A 24,373-nucleotide genomic window follows, 5' to 3' on the forward strand; every position below is an offset into this window, starting at 1 on the left:
CCACTCCCGAGCGCATTTACTGCATGCCGGGTAGTGGGCGTCCCTTTGGGCTCCGTGGTGGGTGGGGAGCCCGGACACTGAACAACTTAAAATTTACATGAATCCTGATAAACTAACTTCTTCAGGGGCCCCAACCCGGTCCCTATCTGAAACCATTGACAAAGATGCAGATAGCATTATTGCTAAAAAGAGGCAGCGAACCGAATTACCATCAGGGCCAGTCCCAAGGTTCTTAATCATGCATTCTACCAATGAAACACCGATTGGGACCGTCTGGGACCTTCTGGGACAAACACGAGTGGGACCTTCTCGACGTAACCGAGGAGGAAATCTGCTCCGAATTAAAACCACAGGGAGTTATTGCCGTCAAGAGAATCACTGCTCGAAGGGATGGAAAAACTGTTAAAACCAGGAGCATTATCCTGATTTTTAACTCTCCTAAACCTCCTGACAAGATTAAAGCTGGATACATAAATTGTTCAGTGTGTCCATATGTTCCGAACCCTTTACGGTGTTTTAAATGCCAGAAGTATGGACATTCTCAAATGGCCTGCCGTGGAGTCCTTGCATGTGCTCGATGCGGTGCAAATGACCACGAAACAACAGCATGTTCAGCCGCAAAACCCACCTGTATTAACCGTGAAGGCGAACACCCGGCCTACTCACGAGCATGCCAGAGGTGGAAAGAAGAAAAAGAAATTCAACGGCTGAAGGCAGAGCTAAATATATCATACCAGGAGGCAAGGAAATCGGTGAAACTCCTGAATACCAACAAACCTACCTACGCCCAGAAGGTAGCAGGGAGATGTTCCGTCGGAACTCAGACGGACATGACCATTCCACCAAAGGAGTCTTTCACTCCCATCGCGCGTTATCTCTTAAGTTCTCAAAAACCTGCACAGAGAAATCAATCAGCTGCCACTGCTATATCAGTACCTCCTAATGCTCCACAAGTAACCAAGGTAATTACGAAAGAAAAGAATAAGAAAGGGGAAGTCCCCCCTAGTACCCAAGAAAACATGGATGTCGAGCAGAAGGAGGTACCCGAAGATTCAGTCTTGGAACTCTTTGCGGAGGAAGAAATGGACACGGGACAGCATCCATTCTTCCCCAAAAAAGATAAACCCAAGACTGATAAAAGTAAGCCCTCAGCACCTCGGAAGCCGCCTGATGGACCCACCAAGCCAAAATAATGTCTAAATTCCTACAATGGAATTGTCGTGGATTCCGGCGAAATATTGATGACATCAAGGCTCTCCTGCAAAAGCACGAGCCAGTTTTGCTTTTGCTTGCAGGAGACATATCTAAAGGCAAATGACGATCCCACCATGCACAACATGATGGCTCTGCTCATGGGGGAGTGGCTATCCTTGTGGGTAACCAGACCCCAGTGCAGCCCTTGCTAATTACAACTAGCATAGAAGCTGTTGCAATTCGCCTTACGGTGGGATTTTTATTAACAGTCTGCTCTATCTATTTGCCACCTGGGACTGACATCTACCAGGAAGACCTTGATGATCTTCTAATGCAGTTGCCTCTCCCTTTCTTACTTCTCGGGGATTTTAACGGACATAACACTTGGGGTAGTGCTAACATCAACGGAAGGGGACGAGTCATAGAGCGTATGCTCAATGACAATGACCTTTCCCTTCTAAATACTGGAACAAACACCTTCTTCCACATGCCTACCCGTACTTTTTCTGCCATTGATCTATCTATCTGCTCCCCTTCTCTACTCCCTTCACTCACTTGGGAAGTGGAGGAGAATCCATACGGAAATGATCACTTCCCTGTGATAACCTCGTTACACAGTGGGAGACCATGTATTCCTTTTAGGTTACCACGGTGGAAGTTTGATCAGGGTGACTGGAATGCCTTCCAACATCAGGCAAATTTTGACCTCAGTACAGTCAGTCGGGAGCCTATCAAGGACACAGTAAAGTACGTCACAGAAATCATCATCCAAGCAGCTGCGAATGCTGTCCCAAAAACATCTGCCCGGTTTCCACCATTTCCCAAACCTTGGTGGAATTCACAATGCACAACAGTAAAAAAGGCTCAAAACAAAGCATGGGGGATATTTCGCCGATATCCTACCACGAACAACCTTATAGCCTTTAAACGCACACGAGCCAAAGCACGCTACATCCGTCATCAGAGTCAAAAGGAATCGTGGATCCGTTTTACTTCATCAATTACTCAGTCCACTAGTACTAAGGTGGTCTGGGAAAAAATCCGGAAAATGAAGGGAAAATACACAGCACACCCCTCATTGGTCCTTGAATATAATGGATGTACTATTGCAGACTCTACTGCAATAGCCAATGCTCTTGGGGAAACTTTTTCTAACATCTCTGCAACATCATCTTACTCCCCAGAGTTTCTGGTCTTAAAGGGCAACACTGAAAATCAGGCCCTTAAGTTCACATTGAAGGGTTCCCACCCGTATAATGGGCCATTTACTATCCACGAGCTGAAAACAGCACTTGCTCGTACAAAGGCTACCACCGTTGGACCAGACAACATCCATTATGAAATGATCAAACATCTTTCAACAGAATCCATGGACCGTTTGCTTTTCCTGTATAACAGAATCTTCCTTGAAGAGCACTTTCCGGATACCTGGCGCAAGGCAACTATTCTTGCTTTTGCTAAGCTGGGAAAGGATCCTAAATGTCCAAAAAACTATCATCCTATTGCTCTGACCAGCTGTCTGTGCAAAATATTGGAGAGAATGGTCAGTGCTCGTCTCTTATGGTATTTAGAATCGAACGACCTTCTCTCCCACTTTCAGTGCGGCTTCTGAAGAAACAGGTCCACACTGGACCACTTAATTAGACTGGAAACATCAATCCGAGATGCTTTCCTAAAAAGAGAACACTTGGTGTCCATCTTCTTTGACATGGAAAAAGCGTACGACACAACTTGGAGATTTGGTATTTTAAAAGACCTTTACAACCATGGTCTGAGAGGCCACCTTCCCATTTTTATTAAAAATTTTTTATCCTGCCGTTATTTCCAAGTTCGTGTAGGATCCTCCCTTTCGCGGCCTTTTTGCCAAGAGGAGGGGGTACCACAAGGATCTGTCTTAAGTGTTACGCTTTTTGCCATTAAAATAAATTCTATTTCTGAACAACTTCCTCCAACTATAAACAGTGCACTCTATGTCGATGACTTCAGCATATTCTCTCAAACATGCAATATGAGAGTTATTGAGAGACAACTGCAACAAGCTATTGACCGTGTTAACACCTGGGCCACGGCCAATGGTTTCAGGTTCTCACCGGAGAAAACCGTTTGCATCCATTTTTGTCGCAAACGTAACCTCCACCCCGAACCTGAATTACGACTTGGACAAAACACCATTCCAGTTGTATCAGGGGCGAAATTCCTGGGACTCTTTTTTGACAAAAAGTTGACATTTGTTCAACACATTCGTCAGCTTCGTACAAAGTGTACGAGAGGGCTTAACATCCTTCGCTCTCTCTCTTCTACCTCTTGGGGTGCAGACCTATGCACTCTACTACGTCTGTACCGTGCACTTGTACGCTCAAAATTAGATTATGGGTCTCAGGTGTATACATCTGCCAGAAATAGCGCTGTTCGTTGGCTTGACCCCATCCATCACCAAGCCATTCGTATCGCAACTGGTGCATTCAGAACATCACTTGTCCAAAGTTTGTATGTCGAAGCAAATGAACCATCCTTGTCGCTTCGACGAATGCAGTTGTCTCTACAATATGCCTTCAAGCTGAAGTCCCTGCCGGACCATCCCATGTGGACATCCGTTTTCAAGCCACGATGGGAAAATCTTTATAACACACGATGGACCGCCAATCGCCCATTCGGCATTCGTGTTCAAGAGCTACTCAATGAGCTTAACATCTCGGTAGACAAGGTTGCTCGATCACCAAAGGAGCCCATTCCACCCTGGCATGCACAAACACCAGCATGTGACTTCTCGCTCAAGATTGCGACGAAGTCTAATACTCCGTCTTCTGTCTACCTTCAGCTCTATTCACAACACCGTGCAGAACATTCTGACTTCTTGCCAGTTTACACAGACGGCTCGAAGTCAGAATCGTATGTGGGATCTGCTGCTGTCTTTCCAAATAATACCATATCAGAGCAGATACCTCTTGACTGCAGCATTTATACTGCAGAGCTGCATGTCATAGAGTTAGCTCTAGATCACATAAGAAAACACCGTTACCAACGGTGTATTATATATGCCGATTCAATGAGTGCACTGCAGGCTTTATCAGCGATGTCACACACCAATCATCCAACCCTGTCCCAAATTCAGCAGATAATATACAGCCTCTATGTAAGTGGATTCGATATCCACTTCTGCTGGATCCCCAGTCACATCGGGATTAGAGGAAATGATTTGGCTGACACTGAAGCCAAATCAGCAGTCCTGACGGATAATCTTGACCTGTTAGTCCCCTATACAGACTACAGGCAAGTGATCCGTAATAATTTACAATCTCAGTGGCAATATTCGTGGCATCGACTGATTACTACAAACAAACTCTGTCGAATTAAGCCTGTGATCCATCCTTGGCAGTCCAGCTTCCGCAGGGATCGCAAAGAGGAAGTTGTTCTTGCTCGGCTCCGCATAGGACACTGTCATATTACACACTCCTTTTTGCTGAGGGCTGATGACCCTCCTATGTGCGAGCAGTGCGACACCATTTTATCCGTTGAACATATTTTATGTGACTGTACCAGTTTTAGAAATGCTCGTTTTACCGCTTTTAACCATCTGACTGAGCTGTATACACTCAGTCAGATTTTATCCGACAATGACCATGTGTCTGCTATTTTTAGTTTCCTAAAATCAGTAAACCTTTTTACTCATATTTAAAAAAAAAAAAAAAATCTTATTATTTTAACATTTACTATTGTTACTCGTTTACTGATCTTTGTCTTCTATAGTTTATACTTATTTTTATACCCTGACTTAGTGACCTAATTCATTAGGTCACTGAATGTTTTACAATTTTTTTTTTGACATATTATAGCCCAAGTTGCTGATGCGCCAATAAAACTCAATCAATCAATCAATCAATCAAGCCTTTCTTGTATTTATCTTCAACAATTTCTCCTCCACTTTACTCTCAATTATTACAAGATCATCTAGCTCACTGCCAGTGTTTACTTCATCTATGGCACTCCCCTTCCTGAATAACTCCTCATGTGCGAATGTAGATGCAAAATATTGATTTTGTTTGTTAGCTACCTGAGCAGGATCATGAACAGTTGAACCATCGATATCAAGTGGACCAATCTGATTCATCCCCTTCCTTCTAGAGTTTACATAAGTAAAGAACTCCTTGCTGTTTTTCTTTGCATCCCTTGCCAAAGATTTCTCGTAATCTGCCTTCGCCTGCCTAACCTCCTTTGTAACTTGGTTACAGATCAGCTTATATCTGTCATAGGCTTCTGTGTCACGTGTTAATTTATATGTATCCCATGCATTTTTCTTCTCTGCCATATGTCTCATTAGTTCATCTGACATCCATTTAGGCCTGAACTTTGAACAATATTTCTTAGTTGGTATGTAAAGCTAGTAGCTTCCAAGATAAGTTCTTTGAATGCTTCCCATCTTGAGTTTGCTGTTGAAACAGCCTTTCAAAAGTAGGAGGGTGTGCCCCACAACCCTTGTGGTAGCAGTAAAATAATTTCCAGCTCTATTTGCGAATTACAAATATTTTTCCTTTCAGTGTTTTCACACGAGTAGTAAGTTGCCATGTCTGTGTACTGTGCAGTGATAAAAATTGAATTTTTATTGTTTTTATATTGTAGTGCCCAAAACTGAATTTACATTTTCAGAAATTTATTTAGTGCTACAATGTTTGTGGACAGTTTACCCCAAAGACTCAAAGGAAAAATATCTATGACATTACAAAACTATTGTATTCTTTTCTTTTTTTTTTTTTTTTTTTTGATGTAAAATTGGTGATCAAGACAAACCTTAGGAAGTGGTTATATGGGAGATTCAAAGCATTACCTTTTGCAGTCCCTGTGGTTTGGCGAGAACCACCTAATAACATTAATGATTGCAACTTCTGTATGACAATATCTGGTATGTCTAAAAAAAAAGTAAACACGCTATAATATATCCAAATATACCTTCTGCAATTTGGCCCATTCCACACTATGATGATTTGCCTGTACCAGTGCCCACCAAAACTTGAGATAACAGTAGTGGGGAAGATAATAGTGATCTACTTCAAGTTGAGGATTTCCTGGAAGCCTCCACTTCACAAGACGTCGACTATCTGCCAGTAAGTTCAGGTAGTGAGGTACATTTAATCAAACAAGATGAGTTGAATGATTTGGTTCGCGACTTACATTTGTCGAAAGAATAAGCTGAACTGTTAGGTTCTAGGTTACAGCAGTGGAATATACTTGCATCAGGAACAAAGATTTCAGTGTTTTGAAAAATATATGAAATGTTTTTGAAATATTTTGCTATGGGGGGCAGTATGTGTTTTTGCAAAGATTTATTGGACTACTTCTGAAAGAACTAGGTGTCATGCATAAGTCAGATGAAAGGAATTGATTCGTTGATGCCGCAAAATTAAGTTTAAAAGTAGTTTTGCTTCATAATGGCAACAAATTTCCATCAGTTCCTGTGTTTCATTCAGTTGGACTTAAAGAAAGTCATGAAAGCATGTCTGTAAGGTTCTACATACTATAAAATAACAGGATTATGGTTGGAACATATGTGGTGATCTTAAGGTTATTGGTTTGCAGGAGGTTTAACATAATATTGTTTTTTTTTGTGGGGCAGCCGTGCAACAGAAGAACATTATGTTGTGCAACATTGGGACAAGCGGGGTGAGTTCATACCAAGACAATGTAATGTAAAATATGCCCCCTTAGTGCAATCAAATAAGGTTCTTCTTCCACCAAATACAGAGGATGTGGAAAGGTCAGGGAATGACCACCGCATCCCCGGAGCAATATGTCCTTAGTTGCTAATGCTCCTAAAAAACCAAATAACTAACAAACTAACAATCTTCTTCCACCCCTACACATCAAACTTGGATTGATGAAAAATTTCATGAAGGGACTAGATTAAGAAGGTAACAGATTTGCATACTTGAGAAGTGTGCTTCCTAATTTAACATATGCCAAACTTAAGGAAGGAATTTTTGTAGGACCCCAAATTAGGATACTCCCGAAAGACTGTGTTTGAAACCAGTTAAAGGAGGTTGAATTGACAGCTTGGTGATCATTTAAGTAAATGGTTTTTTGGGTAATAGGAAAGAAGAAAACTATGAAATGTTGGTGTCTAATTTACTCAAGTGCTCAAAAACATGGGCTATCGAATGTTGTTGAAATTCATTTTCTTCATACCCATCTTGAATTTTTACCCAAAAATCTGGGAGATGTAAGTGATGAACAAGGGAAGCTGTTTCATAAAGATATTTCCACGATGGAAAAGTGGTACCAAGGTCGCTGGGAACTTGTAATGATGGGGGATTACTGCTGATTCCTTGTGAGGGAGAGTAAGCAGGAATACAAGGGAAAATCCCTTGGTAGCAAATATTTTTAAAGACAATTATAGGTATGCTGATTATATATTATTGAAATATAACTATTTCGCTATGATTTATGATAATTTTTCCGAAGTTAAATAAGTTATAGAGAACATATATTTTTTTTACACTTTTATTACAAATTTGAATTATATGTATATATTCCTTTATTTTAACATTAAATGTTGGTACATCTTTTGATGTAGACTTTTATGGTGATTTTCGGAATCAGCACATTAATTTCATCCAGAATTGCCTATTTTCATTGCGGAGGTATGACAAAAATTTTATTTTGTTGGCTAGTGTAATTATATTGAAATAACTAGAAATATATGTAGTATTATTTATGTAGATTGGGATAGAATACCTGAAAGAAATATCAGTTATAGTGCAGTAGTTAATATAAACTATAGGGTACAAATGTTAGTTGGCTGTCAACTCTCCAGATTTCTGGTAGAGAATCTTTCTTTCTTACTTCATTTGACCCCTTCTTTGTCTCCCTGACATAATATAATTGATACCATTGAGTTTCTCCATTTTTTTTTTTTTTTTTTTTTTTTTTTTGCAAAAACACTTTTTCCTCTGTCTTTTTTTTTTTCAAAAAATATGCAATACTATAGAATAGTTTTCTACAGAATAAAGTTTGCTTTTTTTTTTGTATGGCTAACTGAAAAAGTACAGAAAACTATGCATGCATATGTTACAGCCCAAGGATGATATCCTCTCTCAATTTAGAAAACAGAGATTAACAGAAAAACTTAGTTTATTAAAAACTAATATTATTAAACATTTATTTTTAAAGAAATAAATTACAGATTTCAATTCCTCTAACTCTCGTTGCTAATAGAGCCTGGAAATATGAACCGAACATCTACCATTAGTAAATTAGTAAAGGTCACCTTCCTTGTCAATCACAATTCCAAAAAAACTAATGAGAGACTTATGCAGAGACAGTGTAATGAATGTCAGAACAGTGTAACAGAGGAAACTTTACCATACTAAGCTGTTGCATACAGTGAAAAAGAAAAACATTAGTATAGTTCTAACAGCATTGTGCTATCGAATTGATTTGGTTGACGATATGATTCAATAAAGTGTTGCAACTTTAGATATTTAATACATTCATAGCAACAGCTTTATGACTTTATGAATAAATTTGGAAAATTGTGGACTTAGAAAATCAGCTTGCCACCAAACTATCATGAATTATAACCAAAGCATACTTCCTTACAGAAGTTGAAAAGTATGCTGAATCCAAACAGAATTCATATTCATAGATTGTAAGTTGCCCAGTTGAGTTTTTGGAAGCATTAAGTTAAATATTATTTAACACATTTTTGAGAACCAATTGTCCAGTAGTGCTAATCAGAGAGCAATTTTTTTGAACCAAATGAAATTAATCAATTTTGCAGCAAAAAAAAAAAAAAAAAAAAAAAAAGTTTCAGTACTTCTCAGTACCATTGAAGTAGAGAAATAGATATTTTGCAGTATCAATTATATCAATGTCAATATGAGAACTTACTAGATGCCATTATGAAAGAAGAGTTGATATAAAGTGGTCCTTGGTTGCAGAAGTGACAAATGCATAAAGAAGCATGAAATATAACAAATTATTCTGAATCATTTTAACAATTTCTCATAACAGTGCTGAGTGTGAGAGATAATATTAAGCCAGGGGAAAAGGAAAACTGGGTTCAGATCTTTCTTTCTTTCTTTCTGGAGAAGCTTTGAAAATGCTCTATGTTCTTCACAGCCAAATCGGAACAACAGTACCATTGTTATAAATGAAACTTTTACAACATTTCTGAAGAGGGCAAAATCTCCCACGGTATCATTCTTGAAGCAGTCTTACTCATTTGATGCCAAACAATACAATCTGTGGTTTGGACAGGAAAATCTTGAGTAAGCTAATGTTTTAAAGCATATTATATTGGTAAACAGTCCTATGATTCTATTTTAATATAAAAGTTAAATTTCTGGTGCAGTGTCTCCTGCTTTTTCCAAAAAATCTGGTTTCTTCCTGTTTTTTACTTGCTTTGGCCATAAAATACTTTCCTCGTGCTTGCAATAAGAGTAAAACAATTACACTTACCATTTAATTAGTTGCTTTTCATTCAACTGTTTTCTTTATATAATCTTTTTTGTTAGAAAATAGGCCTTGTTCGTTGGGTTGCATTATATCATCAAAGTTTCTTGCGACAACCGACTAACTGGTTAAAATAAATTTATTAAAATAAAAATGATATATACATAAGATAAAACAGAAATAAAATAAGATAAAAGCATTAAAATACAATAAGATAAAAGCATTAAAATACAATAAGATAAAAGTATTAAAATACAAAAGTAAAAGTATAAGATAAAAGTATTAGAATACAATAAGATAAAATAGTTAAATTTTAATATATATAGTAAAAGCATTAAAATACATAGTAGCTTTCGAAGCGAAGTGCCTCTTCATCAGCTAGTCTGTGAATGGCGTACTTCAGTATATATTGATAGTTACAATAGCACAAGTCAGCTGGGCATGATCGTGTATCACGAGTCAGTGTCGGTAAAACAGAATTACTTACACGTGATGATCAGCATCGCACTGCAATACAGTACATTCTCTGATAGGGTGTAAGTGTACTCCCCTCGTCCAATTCATAGTACTATTATTGGTGGCTATGTGTAGTGCATCAAACCATGAGCGCTGGCGGTAATCACGTGAATAGTCGACAATTTCAATATCCCGTCGGGGATCAAGATTGTGCTGGTCAACCCAATAATGGTCGGCGACTGTAGAGCATTCAAAATTAGTGATTTGCAGAGCCACCTCATGCTCAGAAACCCGATGTTTCAATCTTCTACCAGATTCACCTACATAACACCCCCGACAATTCGGACACGTAATACAAACATTAAGAATCCAATTTCATTCGCACAGCTTGTCATATGTTTTACATATATTCTTAATTACAGCACAAGAGTGCTGTAATTAAGAATATTATAGGAGTGGTATCAAAAACTTTGGGGTTTTTTTTTTTTTTTTTTTTTGTGGTCAACAGCTCCTCTGGTGTTAGAGTTGCTGTAGTAGCAAGATTATCATCATTATCTGCTCTGACAAACTTTAAATTCTCCAACAAAATCTACATGTTCCTTCATTGTTCCATCCTGTAAAATATCCCATCCCATCATTCATTTGCTGGATTATGTTTTTTAATCATATCCTTGTCAAAGCTGATTTGATGTAATAGTTCCAAGAAATAACATCACAGATAGCATATAAGACATTCAACTCTAGTTGCAAATTGTTCCTTTATGTTGAGAATCAAGTAGGCAGGCTTTATATGCTTTTGAGGTTATAAATAATGGCCTGATCCAGTTGCTGCATAAAACTAGTGGTATCGAAAAGTAAGTCACTGAGACACTAAAGCTGAAGAATACCTTTAGCTTTAGTGTCTCAGCACTATCCAATGATCTGCAGTTGTCAAAATGTTCCTTTTTTTTCTGAAGCCATCTTCTATCTACTTTCAGTAATCAAGTTAGTTAACCACTTTTAAAAAATCTTGGCTTGGAAAACTTTTCAATCACAACCAGGTTCGTTTTGTACTGCCATCTGCTCTGCAGCATGTAGTGAACAAAGTATATATAATGTTTTCTTCACTTCATTCTCTTCATTGCAAGACTCTTTGAACAGTAATAATTTTTTTTTTTTTTTTGGAAATAAATTAAACTTTAATTAGGATTGGACCAAGCTTTGTATTAACTATACAAAGTAACATACTTTACTTCTCAATTAGTAAATTAATAAGAGGAGTTTACCTCAATATAGTACGTGGAACACTTCCGTATGATACCCTCCAGAAATTAAAACGGAAAAAACGAAAAAATCGACAACTTACCGGTACATTAAAGTAAAATATAAATAATTAAAGTAAAATATAAATAATTAAATAATCAATTTAACACAATTCAAAATCAATTCAAAACAATTAAAATTCAAATTAACGCAATTAAAAGAATCTAACGAAAATATTCAAAACGATTTTCGTTCCTGAAGCTGACAATGCTTTTCGACCGACTGTCGTGATCACAGGAATGAAAATTACCGAATCCGGCTAAACCTGCAACTTAAATAGTGATTATGTGTCTTCGCGCATGCGCGTAAAGGTCCACGCATCGGAGATCAAATATGGCCGCCGAACATTAACAGAATTCTCGTGTAATTTAATTTCAACGGTTTCTGCAATTAATAGTCGCGTATAATTACGCGGCGTTCGCAACACAAATTAATGATCTAGTATACAACATTTCTTGCGGTGATTGCAACTCGTCTTATCAGGGTTCGACGCGGTTTTCTCTTAATATCCGTGTAAATCAACACGAAGCCTCAGTTCGTGCTTCTCGTTCAGCAGCGTCAGAATTAGCCTTTCATGCCATTAACGAAAAACATACTTTTTTATTTAACGAGGCCAAAATACTTAACGTTCAACGTAATTATACGCGACTATTAATTGCAGAAACCGTTGAAATTAAATTACACGAGAATTCTGTTAATGTTCGGCGGCCATATTTGATCTCCGATGCGTGGACCTTTACGCGCATGCGCGAAGACACATAATCACTATTTAAGTTGCAGGTTTAGCCGGATTCGGTAATTTTCATTCCTGTGATCACGACAGTCGGTCGAAAAGCATTGTCAGCTTCAGGAACGAAAATCGTTTTGAATATTTTCGTTAGATTCTTTTAATTGCGTTAATTTGAATTTTAATTGTTTTGAATTGATTTTGAATTGTGTTAAATTGATTATTTAATTATTTATATTTTACTTTAATTATTTATATTTTACTTTAATTATTTATATTTTACTTTAATGTACCGGTAAGTTGTCGATTTTTTCGTTTTTTCCGTTTTAATTTCTGGAGGGTATCATACGGAAGTGTTCCACGTACTATATTGAGGTAAACTCCTCTTATTAATTTACTAATATTATTATCAACGTAGAACATATTGAGTATTTCAGCTCTGATTCATACTATTTACTTCTCAATGGACAAAAATGGACTTTGTTAATATATATTAACCAAAATTCATTTGTCATAAATGAATATGTTATGTAGAAAAGGATATCCTTCAGCAGGGGAACGATGTGCTTTATATAAACGAGAACGTTGTATAAACAAGTTTGTATTAACAAGGCTCTAACTGTATATATAGGATGTCACAAAATTTATGCACCATTGGTGAAATGTAATAATTTGATGAATGATGCCTGTGTTTTGGTTTGGTTCATATTCATAAATTATGAACATGAGCGAAATTTTAATGAACTAAATTACAGCTGATTTTCAAATATTCCCTCATTTACTTGATACTTCCTGATTCTAAGGAGAGATAATGTTTGAACCCTATGTGGAATGTCTTTACTGAACTTTCACATTCATATATTATTTTATGCTGTTTTGCAATTGTTCTTGGATGACCTTGATTATACAACAGATTTCAAGTGTTCTCAACAGGAGAAATCCAGCCTCATCAGATCCATCAATATTAGTAATCATTAAATCATCCTGCTTCTACTCAGTTTATCAGAAAACCTTTGGTCAAGGAACTGTGGGATGCTAAGTAAAAACTGGTAGTGCACCATTCTACTGGGAGAACACAGCCATCGGTTTCAGTAATGCAACATTGTCAAGGAAAGGAACAAGAAATTCGTGTAATATAGATATCTTGCAGAAACCATTCACAAAATTTTGTCCTACAATCTGTGTTGTTACTATGAAGTTTTTGCACTAGGTGAACTAGGGATACTTCCACTTCTCCTGAAATGGTCATCGAATCTCATGGTTGCGTGACTGGTGTACATTTCTGTAACCATTTAAATTTCTCTCTGCAAGATCTGAGACACCTGAATCTCTCTGAACATAAATATGATAGCAACTTTCTCTTCTGGTGTTAGTTTCCCTTCTATCTTGACAAAGTGAAACACAATGAATATGTAACTATTGCAAATTGTTTTCTCTGCTTCCTATTGGTAGACACTGTATATACAGAAAGAAGGAAAATAGAAATATGGGAGAAAAAGATGCATGTGTGTATGAGAGAGAGAGAGAGAGAGAGAGAGAGAGAGAGATAAAATGAAGAATAAGTTGCAAAAGGTCAAAGTCATGCATAGTGCAATTTTATTTTATCTTGCCTTTGTCTAATTATTACACCACTCCTGGGGATTTTTTTTATAAATATTTTCTTAATTTTCTAGATGATTGGTCGCATTGAATTTGTCCACAACAAAAATTTCATCCACAGAGATATTAAACCAGATAATTTTCTGATGGGTATTGGTAGACACTGTAATAAAGTAAGTGAGAGAAATTTCATATTCATATCTGTGAAATTTTCTTTAAATAATGTTATAAATGTTATCAAGTTATTTTTAACAGGATTTTGAAGCTTTTTTTCATTTTATTGGATCTCCAGACACATTGTTTTGTTGCGAATGGAATGTTGAAATAATATTTGAAGTTGTGGAAGGAGTTGCTATATATTTTTGGTGATAATTTCTATAATGTGAACAAATTTAAGCTTAGCCAATCCCTGGTGAGATTTTTTCAATCTCATTCAGTGATTGAACCAATGAATATTACACCATGTATGTTGTGTACCAATATGCTTTCCCACTGTGTGACACTTGTGGACTAGAGGTCCTCATAAGTATTACGTTTAGTGAGCACAGTTGGTCACAAAATGGGTCCATTTTTCTTAGTTTACAGACTAGAAAACACTCATCCAAAAATTGCCAGTCAATTAAACCCTAGTGCAGTTGTGGATTCATTCCTTTTTTTGGAATGAATACAATTGCAATATATTGGATATATGGCATTGATTATGTTTGCACTACAACAAACTACACGTTGAATTTAGGATCAATATTTCTTTATTCCCAAACAGTATGTTAGTTCTCAGACGAACATATTCAGAAGCTGTTTCATAACTTTTCCAGTACTGTGGAGTTTGGTCTTGCTGGAAAAAAGAATGTTAAGAGTAATTGTTTAATTTCAGTGGTGCCTAACATGAGGACAAGGAAACGTCATCATAAACTTTAATCCAGTTCTAGCATCTGCACAAAAACACTGGCAATGATTTTTTCATCATATGCAAAAATTTTTGCAAGTTTTTCTCTACACTCTTGATTGAAGTCACAGGTTAGTATTAAATAGCAGAATGATACAAGGAAGCAAAGCTAATGTAGTAACCAGTTGAGGAACTCTTCCTGGCCTCATATTTTATCTTTTTCTTCTAGGTATGTCTTTCATTAGCCATTCATTAAATATGCTTTCTGATTCTACAAGGCTAGGTAGTAACTTGAACCCAAAGCTAACAACTTTGTATTTATCTTTATTTAATTTCAGTCTCTGTCCTCCTCCTCATTTGCATTATATTAGAAGGTAGAAATATATTCTGAGATTATGTTTCCCGACCCTTTTAAAGCCTTAAACTCTTAGATACTTATGTAGGTTTTGGATTTTCTTGACTTAATAGTTCTTGGAACTGGATTCTCCTTCTGTAAGAATAACCCTTTGTGTTCACAACTAGTCTTATTGTAATACCATATTCCAATTTTTGTTATTTACAGCCATTGTTCATCTTAATATTATCAGCAAATTATGAACTTGTGCGATACTCACGTTTAATTAAGTGAGCACTCTAACCTGTGGGTTATGAAAATCACTATCTGTTCTCTTCTGAATGTAGAAAGAAAGAAGAAACCAATAATCTACATTGATTTTGTGGGTATAATTCTAAACTGCTTCCTTGAAATGTGCTTTACGTACTGTTATAAAAGGTTAGTGTACATTGTGGAAAGTTAATGTAACTGAAGACTTAATAATAAAAAATTTAATAAGTTACTGCTAATAAACTAATAATATTTTGTGAAGAATACATGTTAGGTAACACCATGAAAGAGAGGCATTATAGGTACTTATAATGCAATTTTAGCTTGACTTCTAGAAAATAACAACACTGGGTTCAGATTAGGTTACAAGAACCAGATCCCACTGGTACATCAGAAACATGATATCTTTGGATAACAGAATTTGTCTCTTAGTTCTAGGTTAAGGCTCCCTTATTTCAGGGGTTAAAGTGAATGAGTCATTGGACCTGCTGGAAATATGCTTTATCAGTTTTAAAATTGAGATTTTCGATTAAAATCTCTTAGTTTTAGCAAAATAAGAGTTGTTTTTCATTTCCTACAACAATGTAATACAACGTTGGCCCTGACACAAATCCTGACAGACCCATTCAAGGCACTGGTTTAATTGGAAGTTTGCACATTTACAAGTAGTAGTAGTAGTAGTAGTAGTGGCATGTGATGCAAGAAAGCAAGTGTATGAGCTTATGCAGCATAAGCCAAAAAAAAAAAAAAAAAACCACACCATTCCCTCCCGTTCCTCCTTAAATTTATTCAACCTCTCAACTTCCACAACGACAGATGGAAGTTTGTTCCAGCAATTAACCACCCACTGGCTAAAGGCAAATTTCCGCAAATCTATTCTACCTCTGTCTTTTCTTAATTTGAATTTACTCCCCCTTAGGTTCGTAATCTGAACAAGAGGAAGGATCCCATCAGAATTCAGCGTGCTCAACCCATTCAAGGCCTTATATGCCTCAATCAGATCACCACGCAGGTGCCTAGTCTCCAGCCACTGCAATTTGCAGAACTTAAGCCTCTCTTGGTAAGAGGATCCCTTCATTCCTCTCACTAATCTTGTTACCCTTCTCTGTACATGCTCAAGCAAATCGACATCCTTCCTAAAATGAGGCCTCCAGACCTGTATGCAGTACTCAAGGCGTGGCCTGACCATTGCCTTATACAGAGGAACAATCGCCTCCTTTTCCCTGCTAGCAAAATTCCTATATATCATTGACAAAACCCCATGACCTGCCCTGGCAGCCTGTCTGCATTGCTCAGAAAACTTCATATCTGACTGCACAATTACTCCCAGGTCTTTTTCATTTTCTACCACCTTAAGTGTAGTACCACACAGTTTGCAGTGTGGTACTACTCTTAAGGTGGTAGAAAATGAAGTACTACCCATATGCAGTACTTTGCATTTGTCAAGGTTAAACTTCAGTTGCCACTTCTTAGCCCATCTGCCCAAATTATCTGGATCCTGTTGCAGTAGCACACTGCCATTACTGTCATTAACAACCCTGCCAACCTTTGTATCATCAGCAATCTTCGACACTAAGCCTAATATACCTTCATCAATATCATTGATAAATATACAAAACAACAGTGGATCCAACACAGAGCCCTGTGGAACTCCACTAATAACATTAGTCCACAAAGAGCAGCACCCATTGATTACCACCCTCTGTCTTCTCCCACTCAACCATCCTTTTATCCATTGTAGCAACTTATCCTTAATACCATTCCGCTTCAATTTGTACAATAGTCTTCCATGTGCAACAGTGTCAAAAGCTTTCCTGAAATCCAAGTATATGATATCAAAATTATTTTTTGCATCCAGTTCCTTTGTAACCACATCATAATATCCTATCAAATTTGTCAGACAAGACTTTCCCTTAACATACCCATGCTGTGTCTGAATTATTGCTTCAGTCTTGTCTAGATGATCCTGCAATGCATCTTTAACCAGTGACTCCATTATTTTACCCGGAACAGAAGTTAAACGAACTGGTCTGTAATTACTCGTGCCAACCTTCAATTTGCACATCTCCAGTCCGTGGGAACCTCCCCTGAGTCAAAGGATGCTCTCATAATTATGGCTAAGGGTTTGCTTAGTTGGTTTGCCACCTCCTTTAATATAACTGGATAGATCCCATCCACCCCAGGTGCTTTTCTTATGTTTAACTTCAACAATTTGTCCTCCACTTTGCTCTCAGTTATTATAAAATCATTAGGTGCCCTGCTACAATTTGATAACCTTCTGCCATTTTCAAACCTTAATAATTCCTCATGTGTGAATGTAGATGCAAAATACTCATTCAGTTTGTTTGCTATCTGAGCAGGACCATCAACAGTCGAACCATCGATGTCAAGTGGACCAATCAGATTCATCCCCTTCCTTTTAGAGTTTATATAAGTAAAGAAATCCTTGCTGTTTTTCTTAGCATCTTTTGCCAAGAATTTATCGTAATCTGCCTTCGCCTGCCTAACCTCCTTTGTGACCTGATTACAGACTAGCTTATATCTGCCATAGGCTTCTGAGTCGCTTGATAATTTATATGCATCCCATGCATTTTTCTTCTCTGTTATGAGTCTCATTAGTTCATTTGATAACCATTTAGGCCTAAACCTTGAACAATATTTCTTAATTGGTATGAAACTTTTAGTAGCATCCACGATTAATTCCTCGAATGCTTCTCACTTAGAATTTAGTGTTGGTAACATCGTCAGTTGATCCCACTCTACAGAATTTAAAAACTGTCTGAGACCTCTGTACTCACCTTTACGGAAGCAAAAACCCTTTCCTTTACCCCTGATGGTAATTAAATCTTTAAGTAAATCCCACATCAGTACACTGTGATCACTGCCACCTAGTGGTTCCTTTATCTGCAAATTCTTAATACACGAATGATCACTGCTGATAACCAGATCAGGAGTATTACTCTCTCTGGTTGCCTCTCGAACATGCTGCTGCAGAAAACAGTCATCCAATAAATCCACAAAACTCTGACTAGTGTGTGTGTGTGTGTGACCAACCCACAAGTTCCAGTCAATATCTGGGAAGTTAAAATCCCCCATTATAAGACATTCTGATTTACTAGCCCACTCTATTTCTCTGTACAATTGTTCATTGTACTCATTCGAGTCATTAGGCCTATAACACACTCCTACTCTTATTTTTGCTTTTGCAGTGCGTATGTCACACCAAACTGACTGAACAGTGCAATGTTCATCTATATCAACTGGGTGCACTTTTGATTTTGTTTTTCTTAATTAACAGCATAACACCTCCTCCCTTCCTATCCTGTCTAGCCTTTCTGTACACATTGTACTCCCCAAATTCCAGTTCTGCATTCCTTATATCTGAGTGACACCACATCTCTGCTATCCCAACAATATCCGCCTTTGATGTCTTGACCAACACTTAAAATTCATCAAATTTATTTACTATACTTCTAGCATTGGTATACATGCAAGCATACATGCACCTATTCCTATTCCCCCTAACACATCCCATATACCCACCTGTTTCACAATGACTCCATTAGTCCCTGAAATCCCCAATACCCCTTGCTCCAGGCTTCTGCTTATTCTAATAGAAGTAGTGCAAGAATGACCTTCACCTCTGCCTGCAGCTACTGTTAAACTATTAGTCCTTGTATCCCCCCCCCCCAAGCTAGCAGTTTTCCAACCCACCTAACACTGCCCCGATAGCATCAGCAAATATTCTTGCACGCTTTCTATTTAAGTGTATCCCATCCCTGTAGAAGCAGTCTCTCCTGTTAACAAGTACACACCAGGCTGAAAAAAATTCTGCCCCTTGAGCCTTGCACAATCTTTCCAGGGCTGAATTGATCAACAAGGCTCTCATCATATACTCCCTCCTATCGTGTCCGGGCAGAATTACAGACACTTTCAAATTGAACCCTAATTCACGGCTTTTGTTCAACAGTGACCTGTACTTGTTAAGTAATTCTGCCGGTCTCCTACTCTTAATATCATTAGTGCCAACGTGTACAACTATATCACCTTTTGTGCCCTTAAAAGATGATATCCACTCTACAACGTCATCAACCATTGCCCCTGGGAGGCATACCCTGGTCCTGTTCCACCTATCCTTTTTACAAAGCATGTTCTCCGTTTCCCTGACAATAGAGTCACCAACAACTACTAGTTCCTGTGGGACTAGCGCATTCTGCCTTGGGGGGGGGTTACACTGTGTCACGCGATGACCAAGTGCAAGCTCTGGTGTTGATGTGGGCAGCTGAGAGCTTGATGGGCCCTACAATTTAGATCCTTCGAGGGCATCCACCCTGTCCTTCAAGCTCTCATATAGGCCCATAACAAAGCTGAGTTGTTGTCTGATTTCCTTACACTCCTTACATTGCGCACACACAAAGACATCCCCCATGGCAATATCATGTTCTGTTCCAGAGAGTTTGGCAAACATTTCACAAGTTGCACATTTTTTTAGGCTGTGATTCGTTGGAGAATCGCCCCCCTCAGTTCTCCCCCGAGTCACAGCACTCCTACCACTTTGTGCCTGTTGCTTTGCTGCTCTAGTCTGGGGCATGATATTTTAAATTAATAAGATCAATAAATTTAATTAATTAAATGTCAATACTATGCTATCTAATAGAAACAGTGATGCGTATTACGCTATATAATTATACGTTAGAGTTACTTAGTTAACACAATTAAAAATTTGAATTCCCTACCACTCTATACAAAAACAATGGCTGCAAGATTTGAATGAAATATTGGTTTTACGTATATTAAGTAGTAATCTACAAAAACTCTTTATCTAAATTAAAAATAAAAATAATCAGTGTAACTATAACTATAAGACTATGTATAAAGTACAATATAAAATAACAATTAGGTAAATAAAAAGGCAAACACTTATCACTTTTTTGGAGCCTGTAATTCACAGCTGTAATTTTTAAAGAGTCAGCGCCCTCTCTTTCTGTATAACCACTCTGTCTTCTAGTTTACTTCCCCTTTATCTGTTGTAGCAGCCTACATAAATTCCACCCTTTTCCAGCTTTTCTAAAAGCTGTCAAAGATGATGCCTAAGCAATATTAATGTTATTAATCTCACTATGTAACATGTTGAAAAGATGCCACTCATCTCTATTGTGACTAATACCAAATTCATAAAGATCAATCAAAACAGTAGCACAGGAATTCTGCAACAGTATCAAAATGTGCATAAGTAACATGTTTTTTTCTGTATGTGGAAGTGTCTTACAGCTGGGCTCCTGTAATTTTCTCTTTTAAATGATATTCCAGGAACTCTGCATTGGCTGCAGTTAGACTTAAGTGCCTCATTAAGTCATCCAAATCCTGCTGATTAGAAATATAAGACATTTTACCTGGACAGGTTTCTGTGGTGTGATGCCAATTATCCAATTCATCAGATTCATTATCCAGTTCTGGAGACTCTTCTCTGGAGGGCAGATAGGCATTTGGCAGACCTTCATTTTAGGGCATAAGAACCATAAAGAATGGTGTCGTGTTAAAGTAAGAAACTTCCAGCATAAACAGATCTACTCTAATGGAATTCTCATTTTCATCATATGTTCTAGCTTGTTCATCCACAAAGTTTTGTGCAAAGCCTCTATGTTTTCCCAGATTAATGCAGGTTTGTGTGACAGTTCAAACAACTTGAACTTTCATGAACCTTGTTATCTTTTTTAACCTAGCATAAAAAAAAAAAAAAAAAATTCTCTTCCTCAGAAAGTTTTAATCATTGTGGTTTTCCCTCCTCACCAAAAGTAATCTGTATATACAAAGTATGTTTGAAAATTTCATGGCCTGAGTATGAAAGGGTAGTGATACGGTGTCAAAAATTTCTGCACTTAATGTATAACATTTCAAATAGTAACCCACCAAGTTTCACGCAGTTTTAATATCTTTTTTTTAATTACAGGTCTAGAAGTCAAAAAAGTTGTACGAATGAAGAAAAATGGTCAAAATCAGTCACTCTGCGGTCATCCAATATTTGGGGGGGCGAAAAAGACTAATGCCAAAAGCAGTTCATGAGGATTCAGTTAAAATATTATGGGAGGATGCCCCTTCCTTTTCCATTGTTAAGAAGTGGGCAGCAGAATTTAAATGAGGGAGGAAGAGCCTGGAAGAAGACCCACGCTGTGGAAAATCTGCAATGCCCATCACTCTAGAAGTTGTTGATGTGCACGATCCAATGATAAGTGATTAAAAAGTGACAGTTTGGTACATTGCTAGCATCTTCTTCTTCATATCATCTGAATATGCATACCACTTACTAACAGAGATTCTCACTGAGAAAAAGGTTTCAGCATGGTAGGTCCCAAAGTTTTTGACAGCAGATAAAAAATGCACAAGAGTTGTCAAGTTAAGTGAACACTTGTATCATTTTCAAGCAGATCCAGCAAATTTCCATGAAAGGTTTGTGACCATGGATGAGTCCATCACATTCAGCCACAAAGGAGAAGTCTAAACAGTGGAAATACATCTCCTCCCACTCCAAAGAAAGCTAAGTCAATTTCTTCTGCCTGCAAGGTTGATGGCATTGGTTTTTTGGGATGCTGATGGAGTATTGTTTATGGATTATGTTCAGAAAAGCCAAACAGTCACGGGGGCATATTATGCAGACCTTGTGAAGCATTTGCATGAAAATATCAGCTACGGAATCTTGTTCTACCAAAACAGGTGCTTGCTGACAATTCTGTCATCACCATGGCTGCACTGCATGAGTGTGGCTTTGAAACCCTAGATCATCCCACATAATCACCAGATCTAGCACCATTGGACTTTCACCTATTTCCTAATTTAAAAAAATACTTGGCTAGCATCCATTAAGCCTGATATACCTTCATCAGTATCATTGATAAATACACAAAATAACAATGGGTCCAGCACCGAACTCTGAGGGACACCACTAATAACATTAGTCCACATAGAGCAGTGTTCATTTATTACCGTCTCTTATTCCCATCAACAGTGATGTAAGGAGTCATAAAAGACAAATTTCTTTGCAGCTGGAATCATTGTATTGCAGAATTAGGGGCAAAGTGTATTGGCTTCAAAGGGGACTATGTTGAAAAGTAACATGTTACCAGTCTCCTCTCCTCAAATGAAATCTCTATACTGAGTCCAAGAACGGCCAAGAAACAATATTTCACAAATATTGTTTTTCTTGTCTGTATGCACATACTAATTATTCTAAACACATTGCTCCCAAACATGCTTTGGAATAAGCAATAACCTTTACTTTAAAATTCATAATACAAAAAAAAAAGAAAAGAAAAACTTTATTAACTTTTAATGTTCTTCTAAATTTATTTGAAGTGGCATTCAGATATTTTATTTAATTTTTTTCCTTCCTCTCCAAATTCAACTTCAAATGAATTATCATTTGTATTATTTAAAAAGGTTTATTTTTCTGCTCACATTAAATATATAATGCATACAAATCAAATTAAATTTTCGGTCAAACTTTCAAATTAACATTAAGTTACTTTGAACTCTTTATTAATCCATTTAATAATCACTTTATGTAAATTTTTATGTTTGCCTTTGCACTCTTCCTCTATCACATGTTGACACTAACCACGAGTTTCATATTCATTGAATGCCTCATACTTTCAGTATGATACATTGCAATTGTTTGGTTAGAAAGTCACTTTAGCATTAGCATTAGTTGAGGCCTATAATGCAAGAAAGCAAGCTTATACAGCATCAGCCAAAAAAAAAAAAAAAAACCCTTCCCATTTCACCCATCTGGTCACTCCAAATGTTTGTCTTGTTCAGCCTTAAATTTATTTAAGCTATCAACTCCCACAACATTAGATCGAAGTCTGTTCCAGCAATCAACTACACTTTGCCTAAAGGCAAACTTCCGCACATCAATTCTACAACTGTCTTTCCTCAGTTTGAATCTATGCTCCCTCAGGTTCTTAGTCTGAGTAAGCGGAAGTATCCTGTCAGCATTGAGCCTGCTCAAACCATTCAAGGCCTTATACACCTCAAATCAGATCACCTCGCAGGTGCCTAGTTTCCAGATGCTGCAACTTGCAGAACTTAAGCCTTTCTTCATAAGCACACCTCTTTGTTCCTCTCACCAATCTTGTTGCCCTTCTCTGTACTCATTCTAGCAACTCTACATCCTTCCTCAAATGAGGCCTCCAAACCTGTATACAGTGCTCAAGGTGTGGCCTGACCATTGCCTTATACAAAGGGATAATTACCTCCTTGTCTCTGCTAGCAAAATTCCTATATATCATTGACAAAACTCTATGACCTGCTCAGAGAACTTCAAATCTGACTGCACAATTACCCTCAGGTCTTTTTCATTCTCCACCATCCTGAGTGTAGTACCACAGAGTTGGTATGTTTCTCTTGGGTTACGTTTCACTTGGTTATGCAGTACTTTGCATTTGTCAATTTTAAACTTCAGTTGCCAATTCTCAGCCCATCTGCCTAACTTTTCTAGATCCTGTTGCAGTAGCATACTGTCTTTAGTGTCATTAACAACCCTGCCAACCATTGTATCATCTGCAAATTTGGACATTAAGCCTGATATACCTTCATCAGTATCATTGATAAATACACAAAATAACAATGGGCCCAGCACCGAACTCTGAGGGACACCACTAATAACATTAGTCCACATAGAGCAGTGTTCATTTATTACCGTCTCTCACTCAACCGTCCCTTTATCCATTGCAGTAACTTTCCCTTAATGCCATACCACTCCAATTTGTACAGCAGCCTTCCATGTGCAGCAGTATCAAAAGCTTTCCTGAAATACAAGTATATGATATCAAAATTATTTTTAGCATCCAGTTCCTTTGTAACCACATTGTAGTATCCAATCAAATTGGTCGGACAAGACTTCCCCTTAACAAACCTGTGCTTTGTCTGAACTATTGCTACTGTCTTGTCTAGGTGATCCTGTATCACCTCTTTAACTAGTGACTCCATTATTTTCCCCAGAACAGAATTTAAACTAACAGGTCTATAATTATTTGTGTCACCCTTTGAACCCCCTTTGTGAATTGGGAATACCTTTGCATAGCTCCAGTCCATGGAGACCGTCCCTTACTCTAAGGATGCTGTCATAATTATGGCTAAGGGTTTGCTTACTTCTCTTGCTGCC

General features: G+C 37.5%; 1 protein-coding gene across 1 annotated transcript in view; it reads left to right on the forward strand.

Moving 5' to 3' along the window:
- Window positions 1-24,373, forward strand: part of LOC150078289 (casein kinase I-like) — a 158,408-nt gene that overhangs the window by 57,368 nt on the left and 76,667 nt on the right. The window contains exon 4 of the mRNA XM_090385224.1: window positions 13,798-13,896. Within this exon, the coding sequence (XP_090241350.1) occupies window positions 13,798-13,896 (99 nt within the window). The remainder of the gene's footprint in view (window positions 1-13,797; window positions 13,897-24,373) is intronic.

The sequence above is a fragment of the Mastigoproctus giganteus genome, chromosome 11, assembly GCF_048544385.1.
Source record: "Mastigoproctus giganteus isolate SK-2022 chromosome 11, ASM4854438v1, whole genome shotgun sequence".
NCBI classification, from domain to species: domain Eukaryota; kingdom Metazoa; phylum Arthropoda; class Arachnida; order Uropygi; family Thelyphonidae; genus Mastigoproctus; species Mastigoproctus giganteus.